The sequence below is a fragment of the Lynx canadensis genome, chromosome A1, assembly GCF_007474595.2.
Source record: "Lynx canadensis isolate LIC74 chromosome A1, mLynCan4.pri.v2, whole genome shotgun sequence".
Classification (NCBI taxonomy): Eukaryota; Metazoa; Chordata; class Mammalia; order Carnivora; family Felidae; genus Lynx; species Lynx canadensis.
The window spans coordinates 82,338,037-82,361,563 of NC_044303.2; the positions used below are offsets into that span (position 1 = coordinate 82,338,037).

The 23,527-nt window shown below is 45.9% G+C and overlaps 1 protein-coding gene across 7 annotated transcripts in view; it reads left to right on the forward strand.

The window, feature by feature from the left end:
* TMCO3 (transmembrane and coiled-coil domains 3) overlaps positions 1 to 23,527 on the forward strand; it is a 50,959-nt gene that overhangs the window by 2,155 nt on the left and 25,277 nt on the right. For 4 of the 7 annotated variants that reach the window (XM_032592526.1, XM_030314528.1, XM_030314526.2 and 1 more), the window contains exons 2-8: positions 1,743 to 1,849; positions 6,675 to 7,198; positions 8,726 to 8,905; positions 10,396 to 10,587; positions 11,459 to 11,587; positions 14,181 to 14,273; positions 18,802 to 18,988. In XM_032592526.1, the coding sequence (XP_032448417.1) occupies positions 6,755 to 7,198; positions 8,726 to 8,905; positions 10,396 to 10,587; positions 11,459 to 11,587; positions 14,181 to 14,273; positions 18,802 to 18,988 (1,225 nt within the window). In that variant the 5' untranslated portion in view covers positions 1,743 to 1,849; positions 6,675 to 6,754. Of the gene's footprint in view, positions 1 to 1,742; positions 1,850 to 5,227; positions 5,250 to 6,674; positions 7,199 to 8,725; positions 8,906 to 10,395; positions 10,588 to 11,458; positions 11,588 to 14,180; positions 14,274 to 18,801; positions 18,989 to 23,527 lie in introns of those variants that run through there. The other 3 variants (XM_030314527.1, XM_032592520.1, XM_030314525.1) reach the window with 2 other exon arrangements.

Here is a 23,527-nt window from a genome sequence, read left to right on the forward strand (position 1 = left end):
TTCAACACATCTCTCTACAAGCAAGAGAAACAGAAGCAAAAACGAACTATTGAGACCTCATCAAAATAAAAAGCTTCTGCACAGTGAAGGAAACAATCAGCAAAACTAAAAGGCAACCGACAGAATGGGAGAAGATATTTGCAAATGAAAAAGCAGATAAAGCGTTAGTTCCAAATTTATAAAGAACTTACCAAACTCAACACCCCCCCGAAAAATATAAATAATCCAGTGAAGAAATGGGCAAAAGACATGAATAAACACTTTTCCAAAGAAGACATCCTGATGGCCAACTGACACATGAAAAGATGCTCAACATCACTCATCATCAGGGAAATACAAATCAAAACCACCATGAGATACCACCTCACACCTGTCAGAATGGCTAACAGTAACAACTCAGGCAACAACAGATGTTGGCAAGAATGTGGAGAAAGAGGATCTCTTTTGCATTGTTGGTGGCAATGTAAGCTGGTGCAGGCACTCTGGAAAACAGTATGGAGGTTCCTCAAAAAAGTAAAAATAGAACTACCCTATGACCCAGCAATTGCACTACTAGGAATGTACCCAGGGGATACAGGAGTGCTGTTTCGAAGGGGCATATGCACTCCAATGTCTATAGCAGCGCTATTAACAAGAGAGTATGGAAAGAGCCCAAATGTCCATCGATGGATGAATGGATATAGAAGATGTGGTATCCATATACAATGGAGTATTACTCGGCAATCAAAAAGAATGAAATCTTGCCATTTGCAAGGATGTGGATAGAACTAGAGAGTATTATGTTAAGCGAAATGAGTCAGAGAAAGACAAATATTATATGACTTCACTCATACGAGGGCCTTAAGATACAAAAAAGTTGAAGGGGTGCCTGGGTGGCTCAGTTGGTCGGGCGTCCGACTTCGGCTCAGGTCACGATCTCACTATTTGTGGGTTCGAGCCCCGCGTCGTGCTCTGTGCTGACAATTTGGAGCCTGCTTGGGATTCTCTGTCCCTCCATATCTCTGCCCTTCCCTCTCTCTCTGTCTCTCTCTTTCTCAACAATAAACATTAAAAATATTTTTAAATAAAAAAGTAAATGGGGCGCCTGGGTGGCTCACTAGGTTAAGCATCCAACTTCAGCTCAGGTCATGATCTCACGGTTCATGAGTTCGAGCCCCACTTCAGGCTCTGTGCTGTCAGTTCAGAGCCTGGAGCCTGCTTCAGATTCTGTGTCTCCCTCTCTCTCTGCCCCTCCCCCACTCACGCTCTGTCTCTATCAAAAAATGAATAAACATTAAAAAAAATTTTTTTTAAAGATACAAAAAAGATGAACATAAGGGAAGGGAAGGAAAAATAATATGAAAACGGGGACAAAACATAAGAGACTCTTAAATATAGAGAACAAACAGAGGGTTGCTGGAGGGATTGTGGGAGGGGGTATGAGCTAAATGGGTAAGGGGCATTAAGGAATCTACTCCTGAAATCATTATTGCACTGTATGCTAACAACTTCGATGTAAATTAAAAAATTAAGATGTTATTTAAAAAATAAAATACAAGTTTTAAGTTAAATTCTTCACAAATTAGATTGAAGTAGGTTATTTCCATTGGGGAGTTTGCTTCCTAAGACCTTTCCACGAGCACCACTTTTGTTTCCTGTTCATTTCCTGTGTTGTATTGAATCTGGAAGTGTTGCTGGTATCACAAAGAAATTCTAACTTGATGCCATTTCCTACAACTCACCCTTATATTTTTCTTTTTCAGAACAAGGTAAATAACCATTTTGGGCTGGTTAACATTGCTCCTGCCACACCCCTGCTGCTTGCTCGGAATCTTCCGCACACAGCGCCAGGCACTGCATTGGGTACCAGGTCAGTACCGCATATGGAGGGCCCCGGTTCACTGAGTGCATGGGGGCGGGGGTCCTTCCAAAGAGCTGGGTTGGAGCCTGGCTGGGCTGGCCTCTGCCCCACAGACAGTGGCTGCTGTCCTGGTGGGTTGAATAAACTTGATTCTTTCTCAGCAGTTTGATTGAGAAAATTGGAGACGCTGGGTCTGGAAGGTCCAGAGGAAGAGAGGGCATGGGGGACCCCGTGGCTGCATGTGAGGAGAAGGCTGTGAGGCAGAGCCAGGAGATTTTCAAATTGTGGCCATTGTAGAAAATTGGGCAAAGTAGAGGAGTCGCCCCTCCCTCTGCTTTTCCTCCTCTCTGCTGAGCTCCCTGCAGGGACTTCAGCGACCCCAGTGCTCTAGGGTTCTGTGGGTCCTAATAGCAGATGTCTAAGGAGACAGTCCCTTTGCATACCCTGCGGTGCTCATAGCACTCAGAGATAGAGGCCTGTGGGAGAGAGCTTTACTTGGGTGCCTTAGCTCTGAGAAAGGCCAGTCTTAGACTGTGTTATTGTGCTTTGCTCGTGAGTTTTTATCCACTAAATGACATGTGACACTTATGAATTACTAAGCACTTTTAATAGAGTAAAAGTATGTGATTTCTATATAATATGACGAGTTAAAAGCATTGGAAATTTTTTGGGGCGCCTGGGTGGCTCAGTTGATTAAGCTTCCGACTCTTGATTTTGGCTCAGTTCATGAATTGAGCCCTTGTGTTGGGCACTGGGCATGAAACCTGCTTAAGATTCTCTCTCCCTCTGTGGTCCCTGTTCATGTTCTCTCTAAAAAAAAAAAAAAGAAAGAAAGAAAGAAAAAGAAAAAAATTGGGCAAAGCTGTGGAGATATATTTTATTTTTTTGTGTAAGTGTTCATTGTTGCAGGGGCAGAGGGGCAGAGAGAGAAGGAGACAGAGGACCTGAAGCGGGCTCTGGGCTGTCAGCACAGAGCCTGATATGGGGCTCACACTCACGAACCCGGAGATCATGGCCTGAGCCAAAGTCGGACATTTAACCGACTGAGCCACCCAAGTGCCCCATGACATATTTTAAGTAATGTTGAAATATGTGTAAGTAGAAACTTTGGGGACTAGTTGTATTCCAAGTACTGATTTTGTCGTTGCTCTAAATGAAAAGTGACATTGGGTTTTCATGTAGCAGAGACATCTTGAAGACCTTCGGCTCTGGTTGAGGGCATTTCCTAGTTTAAATAGAAGAAGTGTCAGGTTAGTGGAAAACAGTAAGCATTTGTGTTGAATTTTTAAAACTGTATTTTGAGATGCTTATAGATTCATATACCGTTATAAGAAATAATACAGAGAAATCCTATAGATCCTTCACCCAGATTTCCCCAGTGGTAGCTCCTGATTAAAAACAGAGTCTAAGCAGAAGATTGCATCTATTTGACCCACTCACCTTACTCACATGGCATGTTTTACGATCTGCCATTTCTGTCACGTGTTGATTCGTGTGGCTGCCAGCGCCATCAAGACACAGACCATTTCTATCCCACGGGGTCCCTCCTCCCTCTTCCCTGACAGCCACTCCATCTCTACAGTTAGTCCCTGAACAGTGCTGTACGTGGAATTGTAGGGTGTGTGGGATCAGCCCTCCTTGCAGCCTTGGGGTCCACCCAGGTTGTATCAGTGACTCAAGGTATAGAAATTCTAGGAATTTGTTGTAAAAATATAATAAATCAAAAGTGTCATTTTTATAATTAAAAACAATAATAACAAAATAGCACTAGAGCTAAAAAAGTTTATTTACTCAAGAAAAAACATGCTATAATTTAGTAGTTTACAGGATTTGGTAGCCAAGTTTAAAGGTAAGATGAAATGAATTTATGAAAAAGTGATTGATGTTTTCAGAGTCTGTAAATAATTTCAGTGTCATGTCTACATGTCCATGACTTGAGCTTATTCGAGTGGAAATATTAGTATGACCACAATTAAAGTTCTCAATAATTTCTCATAAAAATTAATAGTCCTTTATGTGTCATAGGGTAGAGTTATAACTATTTAATTTCAAGAATTTGTTTGAGGAAGGAACCAGAAATGAATGAAGGGGTGTTTGTTGTTCACACACAGACTGTGTGGCAGGTTATTTGTCTGAAGTTTGAAATCCATAAAAGAATCATTTTTTGAGATCTTTTAGGGAAAATGGGAAACATTAGCAAAGCATCAGAAATGTCTGTCTTGGTTCTGAAAATACTAGAAAAGCATGTATTTATCAACATTGAATTCTTTCTCTCCCCTGGAACAATAGAAGTTCAGCAGTGAAATGAGTTATTAAAATAACAGATTAACTATCTTGCTAAGCACTACTGAGATTGGGTAATCATTTATTTATTTTTAAGGTGGTAACGCTTACTTAAGTTGTATTAAAGCTGTAACAAAGGGGCACTTGGGCGGAGCATCCATCAGACTCTTGATTTCGACTCAGGTCATGACCTTGAGATTTGTGGTATCAAGTCCCCGCCTCTGCACTGGCCTCTGCACTGACCAGGAGTACCCTGCTTGGGATTGTCTCCCTCCCTCACTCTCTGCCCCTCCCCCCCCACCTCATGCGCATGCGCGCGTGCACTCTCACGCTCTAAATAAACATTAAAAAAAATTGTAATATAAAGTTGGGTAATTTAGATAGCACATTGTCACTTATCCTAACAAGTTAGGGGAAAAAGTGAAACATTGTAGGTAAATAAATTCTCTGTGACGTTACAAACTGATGTATCGAAAAATGTATTGAAATTGAACAGTTTCCTGACTTTATAACCAGAATATTGAGGTAGAATGTAGTTTTTTCTTGGTGACTTTTGATGGGTAGGTTTCCCTGCTGTCCTCCAATAGTGGTATTTTTGGTGTCTACGGAAAGGTGTAGTTCAGTCCTCACCAGACTCCCTGGGCTGCTAGTCTTTGCCAGGTTCTTGTGCTGGTTTTTCAGAAGCTCTGTTTTATCTCCACTTTCTATTGGCTGTCATTTTTGGTTTGGAATTTTCTGCCTAGATAAGCCACACTCTCATTTTTTCTGCATCTGATCTGCTTTGCCTGGGAAACCAGAATAAACTTGTTAGAATTGGGATTACTAGTAAAACTGAGGTATAGATACTTGTTTTAGTAAACACTTTAATGATTAGTTTATATTAATATTTTGTTTTCTTTAATTTTTTTAATGTTTATGTCTGAGAGAAAGAGAGAGAGCACAAGCAGGGAAGGGGCAGAAGGAGAGGGAGACACAGAATCCAAAGCAGGCCCCAGGCTCTGAGCTGTCAGCAAAGAGCCCGACACGGGATTTGAACCCACAAACTGAGATCGTGACCTGAGCCCAAGTTGGACGCTCAACTGACTGAGCCACCCAGGCACCCCTGATATTTTGTTTTCTTTAAACTGTAAGTCTTGTGTAAATGGTAGGTTTGGTTTTTTTCTTTTTTTTTTTTTTTTTTCTTAAATGTTTATTTTGGAGAAAGCACACAGGAGAGCATGTGGGGGAGGGGTGGAGAGAATCCCAAGCAGGCTCAGCACTGTCAGTGCAGAGCCCAGCTCGGGCTCAAACGCATGGACCGGGAGATAATGGCCTGAGCTGAAATCAAGTGTCAGATGCTTAACTGACTGAGCCACCCCGTGTTTTTTTCTTTTTTGACGTAACTACTGGTGCCCAGAGATCTAGTTGCCAGGTTCAGTGGTGTTTTTAGGGTGTGTCTCTCTTGCCTGTCTTGTGTTTTATTACCTCTTCCTTCTTTGCTCTGTATTTCCTACCTTTGGAGTCATTGCTTCGTTGTGACCTTGCTAACACCTGTAGCAGCTTGTACCTGCTCCTTGATGACTCTGTCCACTGGAAGATGCAGTCCTGTCCTTCGAGTGTGATCTGGGCACCGCAGCCGCAGCACCCCCTGCTGCCTGCACCAAAGCCTTCACCTCATCACGGCCAGGGTCCTGTGTGTGCTTCACTTGCTGGGGTAGTCATACAGGTGCTTGGGCTCTTCCTGAAGAGAGGAAGAGAAGGAGGCTGGAATTGGGAGAAAGAAAGTGTTTGAACATTTAGTAAAACCCTAGTGATCCAGACATGGTTGTGTTTTGTGATTTTCTTTTTCTGTGTTTGACATCTTGTTAGCATTAAACTGTGACTTTCGAATTTTGGTAGAATTCCAAATGATTTTGGAAAGAAAACAGTACAGTAAGCTAGCAGCAGCTCAGACAGTTTTATTTCAGAAATGACGTGGAGCATGTTTCCTCCAGGCAGTTCACTGAACTGTGATAGGGGAGTTGATGGTGTTTTCTGGCCTTAAATACTTGGATCCTCTTTTTTTTTTTTTGTTAAGAGAGAGAGCATGAGCAGGGGAGAGGAGCAGAGAGAGAGAGTCTTAAGCAGGCTCCACACTCAGCATGGAGCCCATTGCAGGGCTCAATCTCTTGACTCTGGGATCATGACCTGAGCCAAATTCAAGAGTTGGTTGCTTAACCGACTAGCCACCCAGGTGCCCCAATACATGGATCTCCTTAAGTAGAATTGGTTTTTGTCTTTGGCACATGGTAGATTTAATAGATAAACGAAGCTGATTTTTCTTTAAAAAAATTGCCTTTAATTTCAATGTAACCTTTAGTCTCAAGTCTTTACCAGGCCTTATACTTTAACATTTAGTATTCGATTTTAATCCAGGTGTGATGAATAGTTCAGGTATTAATATTTATCTAGGAAAAATAACATCTTTAAAAAAGTGATAGTTTTTTGGATGTAATTATTTAATACTTTAACTCTGATCTCAATAGTAACGAATCATTGTTCAACTATATGTAGCAATAAATCTCTTTTTCAGCTGAAGATGTGTGTCTAAAATGCAAGCTCAGCTGAGCAGGAACCTTAGGACGGCCTTGCCCTGCCCTCTAAAACTGGATCATGAAGGTGCTGGGAAGAAATTACTTCTGGGTGTTGCTTCCACTGCTTCGCTTGATGGCAGATGCTGCGGAACATGAAGAGGTGGCAAAACATGCCATCAAATTGCACCGAGGGAAAGGGGCGGCCATCACTCAGAGGAAGCAGTGGGTCCTCGATGGTTGCAGGAAGCTCTCCGGGCTTCTTCGCCAAAAGACTGTGGTTCTTAACAAACTGAAAAGTGCAATCAGAGCAGTAGAAAAAGACGTTAGCCTGTCAGATGAAGAGAAGCTGTTTCAGGTGCATACGTTTGAAATTTTCCAAAAAGAGCTGAATGAAAGTGAAAATTCAGTGTTCCAGGCCATCTATGGACTGCAGAGAGCCCTGCAAGGAGATTACAGAGATGTTGTGAACATGAAGGAGAGCAGCAGGCAGCGCCTGGAGGCACTGAGAGAGGCTGCGATTAAGGTCAGTCCTGTCCCACCCTGAGCCAAGGAGCAGGTCAAGTAGAGGTCAAGGGAGAAGGCAGCTGGTGCTGATGCTTCAGCAGGTGTAGTCTGGCAGGGGCATCCATTCTCAGCAGTGCACACGTGGATTTCCCCTCCTTGTGCACCGTATCTTAGCACAGTTGCATTTCACCACTTCTGGGAGTGCCAGTGCTTTTCTGTGTTGAGATCACAAGGTAATTATACTACTCAAGTTATCCCAATAAGCTGGTGTGTATGAAGTATGTGGTAAATATACTTGTAACTGCAGTCAACATTTTGAGTTTCTGACAAGAATGCCTTTTGGTGTGAAGGTTGGCTGTCTTTAAAGCCCATCTACTGAAAACAAAAATACTAAAATTAGTTTTAATATATGCTTTTGAAATAAGGATCGTGATGAAATACACTTTTAAAATGAGATAAAACTATTACTATACCAGATGTGATATTATTTATATATATATTTTTTAATGTTTATTTTTAGAGACAGAGACAGAACACAAGCAGGGGAGGGCAGAGAGAGAGGGAGACAGAATCTGAAGCAGGCTCCAGGCTCCGAGCTGTCAGCACAGAGCCCGACACGGGGCTCTAACTCACGAACCATGAGATCATGACCTGAGCCAAAGTCGGATGCTTAACCGACTGAGCCACCCAGGCGTTCCCTAAACACCTTTGTTTTAAAGAATAGTGGTATTGATTTGAGGTAGTTTTACGATAAAATAGAGAACTAAAATGCATTGAGTGATGTTGATCCAAATATGTATGCTTTCTACATGCAGTTTCTGCCTCACATCTCAGGCTAGGTTCTGGGAGGTCACAGCTACGAGAGAGGGGTTGGGTGGTGTTGCCTAGAGAGAGGTCTGTCAAACAGCTACACTTCTCCTTGGGACTGCCTTGCTGCTTCTCTGTTCTAGCTATGCCCCACCCCTTTAAAGTATGAACATATACTTTAATAGTAAGGATGTTGATTTGATTGATAGCTTGAGTTTAAATATGATGGTATAAAACGCAGTGGTATTATTGACACCATCCATCAGTTTTCCAACTAATGCTGTCAGATTCTTCTGGAACAGTTTTTCCTCTGTAACTTGGAATTTGTGTGTATCCTACTTAGAAATTTTTAGCTCAAGAATCAAGTATCACAGGTGTTTTTAGAGTACAGCTGGACCTCCATACACAGTAGGCATGATGTCTGGAATAAAATCTGTTCAGTGAGGATTGTGTATGAATAGTTGACCTTCAGAATTTATCAACAGTAGTAGATTATGTTTGATGACACGTGCGTACAAATAGGCTTCCCTAAACATTTTGCTAAGCTCTATCATGTTTGGGTGATACAGGACACCTGACCTTCTCTCCTTGACTGGAGCTAGCATTACACGTTTATAAATGTATTTGACAGTGAGAGCATGTTGGCTTGCATGGTCCGGCCAGGCCAGGCACCTGAATGAAGTCCTGGTGTGGCCTATTTCTTAGTAAACCCCACACTTCATTTCTCACCAATAAACAGGAAGAGACAGAATATGTAGAACTTCTGGCAGCAGAAAAACACCAAGTTGAAGCCCTCAAAAATATGCAACATCAAAACAAAAGTTTATCCATGCTCGATGAAATTCTTGAAGATGTGAGAAAGGCAGCCGATCGCCTAGAGGAAGAGATGGAAGAACATGCTTTTGATGACAATAAATCAGTAAGTAGCATTCCAGAACAATCTCCTCTTTGCTCGGGCTGCTTGCCGAGAGAAAGTATGGTGGAATTTATCGGCTGTTTTCCGTGTGGGCTGACGAGGGAGATAAAACCAAACACTTTCGTATCCCAGAGAACGATTTGGTTCGGTTACACAGAAGTACACTATACACCTGTCGTTTTGCCTTATGTTTTTGTCAGTGCCCCCCAGGGGCTCATGTCTGTGCCCCGCTTCCGTGTTCAGGTGGATTGAGACTCTGGGCTCCAGAAAGCGTGCCCTGGGATAGTCAGGTGTCGGTGCTGTTCTGCCCGGGGAGCCATATGCTCCTGAGAGGAATCGTGTCTGAGGCAGGCATTCGGACTCCCCACTTGCTGTGACGTGTTTAGATTCTCTGGGAAGGACGAGATGAGTGCCGAAAACGGACTGTGAGTCCTGAGGACTCAGAAAAGGATGTGGCAATTAGAGCAAAGGCGAGTGCAGTTCGGGGCGGATGAGCACTGAGCGAGGCTGTCCTGAGCGTGTCCGTGGTGCCAGGGGAGGACACGGGGCTGTCTTTTGAAGGTGGTGCTCTTTCTTCACTGCTCACCGAGTGCTCATGCGTCAGGGCGTCAGGCTGTCGCCGCCGCAGCTTTTCCAGTGCAGCTCCACCGCTGTTGGCTCAGGGTCCCCACGGGTCCCACGGGCGAGGGCTTGGCCCAGCACTGCACCCTCTGCTCCAGGCACTGATCATGGGCTCTGGGTTTTCACCTCGGAGGGTCCCACGACCCCTCCTCAGGCTCTCAGAACCCAGGAAGACCATCTGTTCGCCAGGTTACCAGGTCGCTGCAAAGGGTACAGTCAGAAACAGCCGGGTAGAAGAGGTGAAAGTATGTGCGCAGGGCACTGCGTCCTGTCCGGGCCCGCTGCCCTTCTGGCGGGGCGCGTCCGTGTGTCGGGCACCCGGAAGCTCCCCGAACCCCGTGCTCCAAGTATGTCCCGGAGCTGCCTTGTGCAGGCTCGCGATTCGCTTCACCTCCGGCCCCTCCCCGCCCCGAGGTCACGTGGCTGCTGTTCCTGGTGGCCAGCCTCATCCTGCAGTCATCTAGTGGCTTTCTGAACGTCACCTTGCTGGCACAAACTCAGGAGAGGCCGCGAAGGGCTTGTCGGGTGTACCCGTTGCTCCTTATGCTTGGGGAGGCCACGCTGGTTGTGGGGCTGCGGGCCAGGAAGGGGGGTGAAGACCAAACGTATGTTTCTTGTTACAGATCGTACCCTAAATCGTTAAAGTGGGTGTCTGGACGTAATAGAAATCCTAAACGCCTTCATTCTCAGATGGCCCTTGTAACTGAAGCAGCTTTCCTGATTTGTGCTAATGAACATCTGTGGACCTTTCGTCATACCTGACAGAGTGCTAGAAATACTTCTATCGCTCTTCTGTACAGAATTTACGCTCTAAAAATTGAACTTGAAAACATTTCATGGGTTTAATTACATGATGTTGGTTATTTTTACAGGTGAAAGGGGTCAATTTTGAGGCAGTTCTCAGAGTGGAGGAAGAAGACGCCAATTCCAAACAAAACCTCACAAAGCGGGAAGCAGAGGATGATTTGGGTCTTAGCATGCTGATTGACTCCCAGAACAACCGCTATATCTTGACCAAGCCCAGAGACGCGACAATTCCACGTGCAGATCGCCACTTCCTAAAGGTAGTCTGTCTGCTTGCTCCCCTCTTGAAGTCCCCTCTCCCACCTTCCCACTTCCAGGTACTAATGTAAAGTAAGCTTTATTTTCTGAGCCTCATATTAGGATGCATGACCTTCCTCCTAACAGAGAGATTCTACTAGAATTTCCTATATTTTCCATGATTTGAAACACTTTCTCTTAATTTTTAATTTTTTCCGAATAGAACGAGGCATTTTAATACTTAGAATGAAAATTAACGTTGCTTTTGAGAATTTGGAAGCCTTTTTGAAGTCAGGAGTCCCTACAGTGGGCTCAAGCTTTGTCACTAACACGGAACATCTGATGAGGTGGAGAAGCTTTGGCTAAGGTATCATCTGTGTAGACACGGGTACAGGATGAGATCCGGCTCCTCCAGAGGTGACTGACATTCCAGACCGAGTTAGCCACGCATCTGCTCCCTCTGAGGCAGCAAGTCTAATAAGAGGATGTGGAGTTAATGTAAAGATTCGCAATCGACTGTGTTCTGGTTGGAGATCACTGTTTGGGTTTGGACCAGAGTGGGTAACAGCTGTAGGAGTCGCCAGTGTGGCCTGCTCGGAAGGCTAGAGCACCCTGTCGGGGCTCCAGCAGCATTCCCGAAGCCACAGCTTGTGCTGGTCTTAAAGAGGGGGGCAGCGCAGGCCGAGAGGAAGGATGCTCCCAGTGGCTGATTACTGTACCAATAAACTCAAAGCAGGAAGATCAGCCCAGGGATAGCCTTCCTTTTTTTACCACCAAAGTGGAAACTGGGAGGGGCCTAGTCTGCAGAATGTCTGCTTTCTCCAGTAATCAGCCCTTTTCTTGCCAACTGTTACCTTAAATTTTTGTGTTTATTTCTGGTTTATTCTCCATTAGGACATTGTTACCATAGGAATGCTGTCTTTACCTTGTGGCTGGCTGTGCACGACGATAGGGTTGCCCACAATGTTTGGTTATATTGTCTGTGGTGTACTTCTGGGGCCTTCAGGACTGAACAGTATTAAGGTAAGAGCAACTGTTTTAGTATCTGTTTAACAAAATACTAAAGAAATGCTCATGAAGACCTAAAAGTTTTGAACTTGAATTAATAAAGATAGCATTTCCTTATAAACCATATTAAAGAAGATGCTCTTTAGAGTTTCATAAGAAATTCCTAAATCATAAGAAAGTAATTTTGTTAGTGAATGGATGACTTAACTAGAGAAGAAATCCCGTTTATGTCTTTATTTTTTTAATTAAAAAAAAGTTTTTTAAATGTTTATTTTTTTGAGAGAGACAGAGAGCATGAGCAGGGGAGGGGCAGAGAGAGAGAGGGAGACACAGAATCTGAAGCAGACTCCAGGCTCCGAGCTGTCAGCACAGATCCTGACACGGGGATTAAACTTGTGAACTGTGAGATCATGACCTGAGGGGAAGCTGGCCGCTTAACCGACTGAGCCACCCAGGGTGTGACAACCCCCCACTCTGTTCATGTCTTTAAACTGTTAGTTTTAAAAATTCTGTTTCCAGTAATAATGATGGATTATGTTATTCAGACACTGAAAGCAACAAAAAATGCTGGGTTAAATGTATAATTTAAAATTTTTTAAAACATTGCAAAGCTAGTAAAGTAGTGGGGATTTTCAAGCCTAAATGTAGGATAATGTGAAAACCCCAGGACGTAGTGAGTGCTGAGGCTGTTGGCTGAACAGAGTGAAGTGACTTTCATCCTATATCGATGGCACTTGTTGGCAGTGAGGAACAGTTCCAAAGCTTTTGTGGGCTCCAAGATGTGTCCTGTAAATACGCACAATTCAGACGAAATGAAGAGATTGGCAAGAATAGGTGTTGTGTCATATATCCAACACAGAAGTAGTGGTGCAGGTACTGGGAAACACACACGGGAGTCCTGGCACTTCCTAGTTGGGTACGACAGGAGCAGACGGATGGGGGGAGGTGTGGGCATCTGCTTGTAGCCTCACCCTCCTGCTGACGGGCACACCTTGTACCGGGCAGGAAACATCATCATCTCTACAACTCAACAACACGTTCAACTGGCAGGGGCTACCGGCTGAAAGCCCAGGACCTTAGTGAGCAGGTGACCACTGACTGACATGGGGTGGGGGGTGCTCTTGTGGGCTGGGCTCAACCTGGTGGGGTGGTCTCTGGGAAACACTGTTTTAATTCAATTTTCTGAATTCGTAATCTCCATACAGTTGAGAACAAAATGGTGTAAGTACAAAAAATTTTAAGTTGTAGGTGGAGAATCTCTGTCTTGTCCTGTCTCATCCCTCCCTTTCCAGAGTATTTATGAACAATAGCAAATACAAACGTATTTTCCTTTTTTCTTCAGAGCAAAGGTTGCTTATAAGCCAAGAATTCAGGCTGAATAATAATAGAGGCTGAGTAAGGTAATAAATACAACTGGAGGCTACCAATATTATAGTTCCTAACAAATTTGCTGTATCTTGGTAAATAACATAATTACAGTAAACCAGGATGAAGACCCAAGAGCATATTAGCCAAAACAGGAGGTGGTTAATGGAGGAAGTGTGACTGTATCAAAATATTTACCTTTTCCTAGTAGGAAGTTAATAGGCTTCTGTGTTACGTTGAGAAGTGCAGATTTAGGTATGTGACTTTCAAGTCATGAGTTTCAGCCTCATTTTAAAAAGGGAAGAAAAATAAAGCAGTGAGGAAGTATAAAAACCAGGAGACAAAGGAGTAAGAGAAGTCTTCTGTTATCACAATGAATATAAGTGGAATAAACTTGCCTGTGGAAAGATACAGGTTTGCAGATGATGTTAGGAAAAAGATGTACAATAAGCAAGGTTCAAAGAGAACAAAATGAGTAAGTGAGGAGGCAGATGCCAGCAAATGGAGGGCAGGGCCTGTCCTCTCGGTGGCTGACAGGGTGCGTGTGCGTCCCTGCACAGCAGCTTGGTGCCTGGACATGTGGAGATCTGCTTGCTCTCTTCTTTCAGACGCTGAGTTCGTGGCTCAGTGGAAACCATGAATGTAGATGATCTAGGGAGTACCAAATATAACCGTGTAAACAGCATTCTCTGCCATAACATAAAAGCATAAAAACAAACAGCAAATAAAGGACCAGAACCAACACAGCGCACAAGAACGCTGTATACCAGAACCTGTGGGATGTGGCCAATTCGGTTCTCAGGAAAGAAGTTTGTACACATAGTCATGCACAGGCCCGTGCTGGCAGGCCAAAGGAAAGTGGGGCATCTTGATTAAAATGTCCAGCTCAGGTTCAGGTTCAGAGCCTCCCCATCCTCCAGAGAAAGTGAAGGAAGGAGGTAATGAAGAGCGCAGCCTGGAAACAGGTGAATTCGTGAGCTAGTTCTCAGAAAAAGAGATAAAAACAGTCCTTCAGTTAATCAAGAAAAAGGAAAAAAAAAAACCGTATAATCAGGAAGTTCAAGCTATGTCAGGGATAGAGGACATTCAGAGAACTAGTTTTAAAAAAAATACTGTGTTTTTTGTTTTTTTTGTTTTTTTTTTAGGATAGTTCCACTGAGTATGTTAGTACAAGATTGTTCCTTGAAGTATGCTTCATTTGTTAGATACATTAAATTGTGTGGTTTTAAAATTTTGTTCCCAGTCTGTTGTGCAGGTGGAAACCTTAGGAGAGGTTGGCGTGTTCTTTACTCTGTTTCTTGTTGGCCTAGAGTTCTCTCCAGAAAGGCTGAGAAAGGTAAGGGCCTCACCAAGCTGTGTTATCGCCCCCAATTTAAACATCATATGGTTTTAATTTATTTACTTTGTGTTTGTTCATGATTGGACTATCAAGTTAAGTATTTTAGAACAGAATATTCTTTTTATTTTTGGAATATAAATTCTAAAAGATAAAAAATACTAGAAAATGCAAATTCAATGAATGAGTAAAATTAGCTTTCATGTAGCTAATTCCAGAAGAGGTCTGAGAAATGATATGTTTGAAATTTAACATGTGGGGGTCCCTCCAAAAAGGTCCAAAACCGTTAGAGGCTGAACTATCTCAGGGATTGAATGTTTGTGTAAAATGAAAATATGTAAAAGACTTGTAGCAGTTAGGACCACGTGTATGAAGAAGTGTGAAACTAAGGGAAGCAACAGTTGCCTTCTAAATTTGTTTGCTTCTAGAACTATTACTTGGAATACTGGAGTATTGCAGAAATGAAAATAGCTGGAGTAAGTTGGAAGTGAGTTAATTAAAAGCTGTGTTTTTGGACGGACACCTCACAAAAGAGGATAGTTGGTCACAAAGCCGGTGGGAGGGCGGGGACAGAAGGGCAGGGAGGGTGACAGCAGTGCTGGTGGACCCCAGGCCACGCCGGCAGGTGGCTCTGGAGTCAGTGTGAGGGCTGGTCGGACAGCAGAGCGGCCTCGCACAACTGACGACCCTTCCCTTGGTGGAGCTGCCCTGGCTCTCCATCCCTAGGAAAGAATGAAGTACAAGGTTTTTCATTAACCCTCGAATAGTCTTCAGCTTCTCGTTGTAGCATTTTTATGAAAGCGGAGGGGCAGCCTGGGTGTCTGACGGTTACACTGTCACAGCTCTTGAAAGGTATGCAGCCATAAAAGACGTGACAAGATCCGAGATAGCAAAGAGAAGTACATTGAGGCGCTGGCCTTAGTTCACCTTGTTACTCTTTGACCTCTCTTTTCTTGCTTCTCTTTTTTTCTGTTGGAAGCTCTGTTTGTCCACCTCCCGGTTACCATCACTTCCTTTAAACACTTCTCCAGATGCGCCTCCTCACGAAGCGTTCTGAGTCCCTTTAGTGTTTTCTCAGGCACTTTTGTGTCTTTTTATGTGCTTCTGGCCTGACCTCCATGTGTTAAGTTCCAGACCCAGAGTTTAAAGGACCCTGCTCTCCTCCGCGAGCTGCGCTTGGGGCTGTGCCATGCCGGCAGCATGGCCAGGACCTGCAGCCGTGCGAGGAGCCGGGGACCTGTGGACGGGAAGGTCATCGTCCGCGGCCGTCCCCGCTCCTTGCTCCGCTCAGGCTCCTCTGGGCTTCCATGTGTGTTTAGTTGAGCGAGGCTGGCAGCCGATAGTGGCGGTTACCTGTGGCTTGGGACAGAGAGGGGCAGAGTTCGGGTTCTGCATTGACCAGCCTTGTGGTCTCAGCAGAGTGTCTCACGCCTTGGACGTTGGGGTCCTCGTCTACATGGCCGGGTTTGTTCTGGCCTAAACTGCTGTAATTTATATTTTTCACCACTCTAGCATTCACTGTTCAATGAGAACTTCATCCAGAGTCATGTGAACAGAGTTTTAACCTGTATGAAACTGCACGCTATTGCTGGTGTGGTGCTGACTTGTAGGGCTTTGGGGTTTTATGCTGACGGGGGCTTACATTTGTGCCTGGCGATGCAGCCTTAGGAGGGCTTGGCAAGGAGGGGGTGTGTGCGTGTCAGGGAGAAAGTGTGCTGTGGTCTGAGAAGTGGAAGGAACCTTCCTGGGGACCCAGCACCTGTTTAGTGACTTTGGGGTGAGCTGGGGCCCCTCTGACATGAATCCCTCACTTGTCAGCTCCCTGTGACAGGCTTGCAGGAGGACGGCAGCCTCGCCCTTTTTAGGCCCCTGGGCTCAGACTGCAGATTTAACCATGCCTAATAAACTACGCTAGCAAGTGACAAATTTGTGTTTCTCCAGCATAAATAGCGAGCAGGGCGTCAGAGCAGCCTGAAGTGACCGGTGCCATCGTGGACTTCCGTGTGCCCCTCATGACGGAAAGTCATTCAGTGGGTTTTGAAATAATAATTGCTGGAAGGCCCTCTTGGATCCTCTGGGAAATCCCCAAAAGTCTGAGTGGAAACGGTTCAGAACACCAAGGTCTAGGAACTACTTAATTGTTGGCGCTGAGAACAGCCACAGTCATTTCTTCTGATGGTGCGTCCTGTTGGGTGTTTGCACCCCTGCCTCGCTGTGCTCTAGCTCCCCTTATGCTGCCGGCTCAGCTTTCATGTGCTAGCTCCCCATTTCTGTCTCTCTGCCTGGGAGTTGTGTTTTCTCCTTTTTTTCTCCTTTTTTCTTTTTAACATTTGCTCTTTTGAGAGAGAGCTCGAGTGAGAGGGGGAGGGAAGGGAGAGAGAGAATCCCAAGCAGGCTCCACACTGTCAGCAGGGAGCCTAACTCGGGGCTCAATCCCGTGAACCATGAGCTGAGATCAAGAGTCAGAGAAACTCAACTGACTGAGCCGCCCAGGCACCCCCTCTTCCCCTTTTCTCCTTATTTGTTCCCTCAGTAAACCCTTGCTCCAGACGCTGGTGGCTACTGACTATGAGGTGGTATACACAGCCCTGTGGCCCTCCCTTGTGGGACTGCAGGTCTGGGATTTCAGAGGGATGTGTAGGGTTGTGGACAGAAGTCCTGGGACAAGAGCTGAGGAAAATGGAGTTCGGGAGGGGATGCAGCTGTGGTGCAGATGCGTGGGGACCAGGCTGCTGTGAATTCCGACACGGGGAGTTGCCTGGGACCCTGCTGAGCAGCAGGATCTGATATGTGTGGCTGGAGAGCCCGTGTTTCTGGGAGCCCCAGGTGGTCCAGATGCCCCATGCGGAGCAAAGATCTGTGGGCACTGCCCGCATTTCCCACCCTCGTTTGCTGCACACTGTGCTTCTTGGGCTAATAGATCCCAGCCCTCCTGACCAAGGTTTGGTAGCGACCTCAGAAATCTTTAGTCTGGCCTTTGAAAGTCTACAGATGTAGAAGGCAGAGTAGAGAGACGGTTACTTCCCCAAGGTGCTCAACCAATAATGGGGTCAGTCCCGAGCTCCGGGATCCCTTGTGGGCAGAAAAACCCATAATGCTGCTTATAGGAGTGGCTACCCTAAAACCTGGGAATCTTAAAATTAAGCATGCTGGCCTCCCCAGGAGCTGTGCCTAGGTCTGCAGGTGCACCCTGGCCCTCCCGCTGCTCCTGGCTATGACACAGGAAGAGGGGGAGCCATTGGAAGGCCATTAAACCACAACAGCCATCGCCACTCCCAGGTACCAGAAGCAGGGATCAGGGAATCTGAACCTTGGAGAAGCAGCCTTGGGGGCTAACCTCTCTCTGGAAGGCGAGCACAGAGCCTGGGTTGGCCAGAGACACATGGCAGAGGACAGAGTGGCTCTGTGTGGAAGGCTGAGTCTTCAGTTCGTTTGCCTCTGTCAGCATCCCACCATTTGACTCGGGACTTGGTGGTGTCTGGAGGATCTTGTAACTCGTTCCTGAAGTTGGAAGCTTCTGTTATGGACAAGCAGGCTGGCAGCTGGTTATGGCTGTGGGCGGCCAGGGTGTGTGTGTGCCCATTTGGCCACAGTAGGAAGTCGGTGCCCAGCTTTAGGAACAGCCTCCCGGCTGCCCTGATTCCTAAAGACAGTGTTGTGATTTTGAAAGAGGTGTTCCTTTTTATCAGGAAGGAGAGCAGGGGAGGAAAAAGATCACATCCTTCAGAGCACCCGAAGACACAGATGAGGCTTGCCAGCCAGTGGGGCCCACAACGTTTGCCTCTGAGCTTCTGTGCCAAGCCCTGCACCCCTTGCCCCCCTCCGGGCCCCCTTGCGCTCTTGCCAGAGGGCCTGGCTGCGCAAGTTGGTTTTGTCCAAGAGGGTGTAAGGTGAGAAGAAAATGAGTAAGTGCTTTCCAGTAGGATAGGATGAGTTTCGGTTAATTTCTTTTGTCACTATGTACCATTCACATTTGTATAAACGTCAGGTAGTTTTTAGTATCCCGTCTGTTCAACTCAGTTAAAAACCTTGGAGCGTTAAAATCAACCCTGATTTCTTCCACATTTTCCATTATGTCTAACCCAGCACTGAGAGCTCACTGAGGTGCCTCATCAATATTTGATTATTGAGCCGTGCTGCCTGGGTCTGTGTCCTAACACTGACTTCCATGTGACCGTGGACAAGTTAGTGGGCTTTGTGTTTTCATCTAGAAAAGGTAGAGGTCGTGCTGTCTACCTTTGCGATGTGTTCTGAGGATTAGATTATATGTGCACAGACATGTATTACACGGAGAGGCATGCGTGTTTAGTCCCAGTAACAATACTTAGTAAGCTGACGGAAGTGTTACTGTTTTTACTGTGTTCAGATTACGACTTTGGGTGTTGTGCTGATGTGTTTACCGCAGAGCTACTTCCTGAACAATTTAGGCCCGTGACCAGGCAGTATATGTGTATGCACTCTGCATGGAGCCGGTCAAGAGCTGACCGTTGTCACTAAAACCTGTGTAAACGAATGTGTTCTCTTCAAGGTCTGGAAGATAGCCTTACAAGGACCGTGTTACATGACACTATTAATGATCGCATTTGGCTTGTTATGGGGACACCTTTTACAGATCAGACCCACTCAGAGCGTCTTTATTTCTACGTGCCTGTCCTTATCAAGCACACCCTTAGTGTCCAGATTCCTCGTGGGCAGTGCCCGGGGTGAAAAAGAAGGTAGGTGATAACATGTTCTAAGTATGTGTTGAAGTATTAGGTATTCAACTGGCTTGAATTCACTCCAAAGGCCTCTTAGAAAAAATTGCAACTCTCTCTCTCTCCCTGGGCTTTACTAACAGTCACGGGCCCTCGTGCTGTGTTCACTCAGGAACTGTCACCCTCATCAGTTCAATTGTTCCACATTTCCACTCGATTAAGAAAACAGCTTTTACATGCTCATTAATTTAGGATAGTTGGAGGACCACATTTAAATAAAGAAGAAAATCCACATTGGAAAGTGCACCATGGAATTGGTGGTTTAAGGGACGAACGCCGCACCGACCTGAAATCACCAGTTGTCCTCACGGGAGATGACATGGCGTGTGTTGCCTGCGGTGCCGCGAACGGGTGTGTGTTATGTGCAGCCTGAAGTAGAGTGACAAGTGCACTCTGTTCACTGCTTTAACTCTGGCTGTGGTTGGAAACTTACAGACTTTTGGTACCTTTTTTCTATAAACTACGTGACGGGTACTTTGGTGGTTGGGAGTATTTTCACCTCTTTGGGCCTAGTTTCATGTCTGTACTGGCAACGCCAGCCTCTGATCGTTACTGGACCTAGCGAAGCCAGCCTGGGTCAGCAGCTTAGGGACGAACGTCCTGGGCTGACTCAACGCTGGCAGCTTCCAGCTTCGACAGTACTGCTGGTTTATATCCTGTGAACTTGTAGTGACTTTCACTGTCTTGCTCTTGTTTTGTGAAAGTCAGTAAAAAATGGTGAAAACGTCATAGCAGCTTCATACTGGTATTTGCCCTGCACCAAACACACCACAATGAGAGAAAAATAGGAAAAAGGAAAGCAGAGTGGTGTGGCTGGCTTCTCTGATAAAGCTGACCTTGCTGTACTTGGGGCTGGTCCTGGGGCTGCAGGCTCCTGGCATTGGTGGTGGCCACACGCAGCCCACCCACTGACTGACTGTGGGCCAATGGGCCACGGAAGTAGCCTCCTCGCTTGGAACTGTACTAACTAGTGGTCTCGTCCGTGGGGCCCAGTGTCCCTGTGGCCTGGTGCTTAGGACCACCCCTCACAAAGCCCTAGTGACAGAAGGAGGTGAGGCACCGGCAGTGGTGTAGGAGGATGAAAACAACTGCTTCTGTAAGGACCTGCACACTGGAGTCCAGCATGTGTGAGGAGTGAGGACGTCAGTGGCTGGGAGAGTTCTGTAACAACCCCAACTGTCAGGATGTGAATTCTCCTTGCTTATGGAAAAGTCTAATAACCACAGTGAAATAAGCATGCTTGAAGCACTCAACATAAGTGAAGAATTCATGCCTATTGGATTAGGCACAAGGATAGGACACAGTACACACAGAAAACATGGGAAAGAATGCCAAGAAACAAAGGAATAGTTAAGAGGCTCAGCATATATACAGCAGAAGTCCTGGAAGAATAGAGTGCAGAACATAGCTGCTGACTTTCAGACTTGGAGGAAAATGTGAGCCCTTAGCCTGAACGTTCCACCCCAAAACCGAGCAGGAAAAAGGACAAGAATAAATGTACCCTCAGCACATCCCGGTACAACAGCAGAGCTTCAGGGACAAAGGGGAAGGCTTGACAGCTGTCAGAGAACACAGGTGATCCGTACGCCTCCACCACACCGGGGGCAGACGGGGCCTGTGGAGCCGCGTCTCTGGCGTGCACGCCCAGCAGAGCTGCCAAGAGCAGGCACAGGTGGAGGCGTCGTCAGACACACGTAGGCTTGGCAGCGTGGCTGCCCGTCTGGAACACGGGAGGACCAAGCACCACAGGTTTAATTAACCTTGCACACAAAGTGCCTCATGTATCTTGTGCATGGACTGCTGGAAAAGGAGGGCTTTTTCCACTTTGTAGAGGCCAGGAGGTGCCAAGATGGCCGAGCAGCATGGAAGCTTTGTGCGTTTCTCACCCCTGAAGTGCAGCCAGAGCAACACCAAACCGTCTTGCACGCCTAGAAAATCGATCTCAGGATTGTCTCGACAATTGGCACAACTTGAACCACAGAACTTGTCAGGTATGCGGTGCAGAGAGGTGAACTAGGGGGAGGGGAGAAGCCGTTGGGGGGGTAGGAAGCTGTTTTTGCTTGTGGAGAGAGAACAGAGACAGCGGGCGTAGGTGGGAGAGAGTACAGGGAAAGCACTTTGTAGAAGGCCAGCTGAGAACTTGGGCCTAAGAAGGTAGGGGTGTCTACAGGGTTGCCGGTGGGGAGGCAATGCTCATGTTGAGAGACTTGGGCTTTGTAGAAACTGATAATCACAGATGTGCTAAAGTGTGGCACCTGAAGGACCGTTAGAAAATGTACTTTGGGAGAAAAAGGCTTTGACTTATAACGGCCATGACAAATAACGTGGGAATAAATCTTTGAAGAGATATGTGTGACCTTGGAGGACAGAAGTACAAAATGTTATCGAAGAGAGAGCCTGTGTTCATGATGAAGAGACTCAATACATAAAGATGCGGTTTCTCCTGAGTCTATAAACTCCCAACTATCCCAGTAAAAAATCTGGCAGGGTTTTTCATGAAATTTGGCAAACTGCTCCTGAAGTTTATTTTAAGAACAAAGGCCAAGAATAACCAGTGTCAGTTTGAAGTGAGGTGCTTCCACATCAGACGGCAGGCCCTGCGGTCCTGTCCCTGTGCTTGGGTGGTGCGGTGTGTCTGGGCCAGATGGGGCAGGAGACGATGGACAGGCGGACACGAGCAGGGCGCGTGTGGCTGGGGGTGGGTGGGAGTTAGTCCTTGGAGTCCTCCCTTGAGCCGCACACAGAAACCAGCCCCACACAGATTGAACAGCTCAGTGTGTTGGGCAGAACTTCAGAGCCTGCTAGGGAGAAATATGGGTGACCTAGGGCAGAGAGGATTTCTGGAAGCGAGATGCAGAATCCAAAGGAAAAAGTGTTGATAAACCCGAACACGTGGAACTTTAACTTTTACTTAAAAGGTATCTTTAGAAGTTGCAAACTAGAAGACATGTGCTATGTATATAAAATGTGCAAGAAGTAGTACTTAGAATGCATCAAGAGTTTTAAGAAGAATCAAAACGGAAGGAAACCCCGCTGGAAAATAGAACTTCTTCCCAATGGAGAACTTACGGAAGAGGAGGCGTGCACACTACGTGAACATGGAGAAATGCTGGCCTCGCTAGCGAATTGGGACGTGCAGGTGCAGACCTGTCCTCCCATGAGCCAGCCAGGTGTCTCGCTGGACCTGCCCCATGTCGGCGTGAGTGCAAGCGCTCACGGGTGCTCAGTGGGAGCGTGAGCTGGTTTGGTCACTTTGGGGAACAGTTCCACAAACAGAGATGTCCATTTCTAGAGACATGTCCTAGAAAACTTCAAATGTGAAAGAATACTCAAAATACTTATTTTTGATAGCAAAAAAATTTAAGTAATCTGAGCATTTAGTAATCCAACGAATAATTAAATTATGGTGTGTCCATATACTGGAATACTGCAGAGGTAAAAATGAATTAATCTTACACTATGGAGGGAGAAATAGAAGATACAGAGGACATCTGGTCCGATATAATTTACGTAAACTTTGAAACTGTGCAAAGCTGCGTCCTCACAAACCTGCACACTGAGAGCATTTGGAAGTGCCTGAGGATGACACCCCTGCCCCTCTTCATATGTGGGTTTATTATTGCCCCAATTCTCCTTTTCTGTTCCTCAGGGTTCCCGCCAGTACATTGGATAGTGGGGCCCAGACCCTCAAAGGGGTCAGTAAATAGCTCCAGCCTTCCATGGCCATGCTCAGAACCCATATAGCCATGAAGGGGACAGGCAGCTGGAGGTCACGGTAGCAACTTGATTATGATGAAAGATGACAATGGAAGATGTGGCAGTGGTGGCCTTCAGTACCTATCCCCCATGCAACATGGACCCACAGAAGCCTCCTCTAGAAAACACAGGCCTGCAAGAGACTGCCATGCTGTGACCTCACCATCCCCTTGCCCAGGTGGAGACTCTCATCTGTAGAGTAGGGTGGGCAGGGTGGGGCACGGGGCCAGGGCGGAGGCCATGAGTGGTGAGGGGGAGTCTCTCCTGGTGAGAACACAAGCAAGGGAAGGGGGTGTGTCCAGCAAATGTGCTAGAATGTTCATTATAGCATGCTTGTAGTAGTGGAAAGATTGAAAACCTAAGTGCCCATCATCAGGGAATGGGTAAATTGCTGTATTCTACAGCAGTTTTAAAAAGAGATCTTTGTGCATCAACACAGATAATTTTCAGACATAATGGTAAGCAAAAACAAAAGCAAGTTGCAGAAATATGGATTAAGTTATAAAAAGTTTATAATTACAAAATAACAAACTCCGTGTTGTTCCCGGATACATAGCTGTTATTTTGTTAAAAGTAGAAAACCACTCAAGAGAATAAAAAACATGGAACCTAACGCAGTGATTGGGGGTGTGGCGGGGGGTCCAGCCGCAGGTGGCAGGCTCATGGTACCTGCATTGTCCAGTATCTTCCTTCCCCAAAATCTGAAGTCAGGGTCTCAAAGGTTTAAGATTTAGCAAAATACAA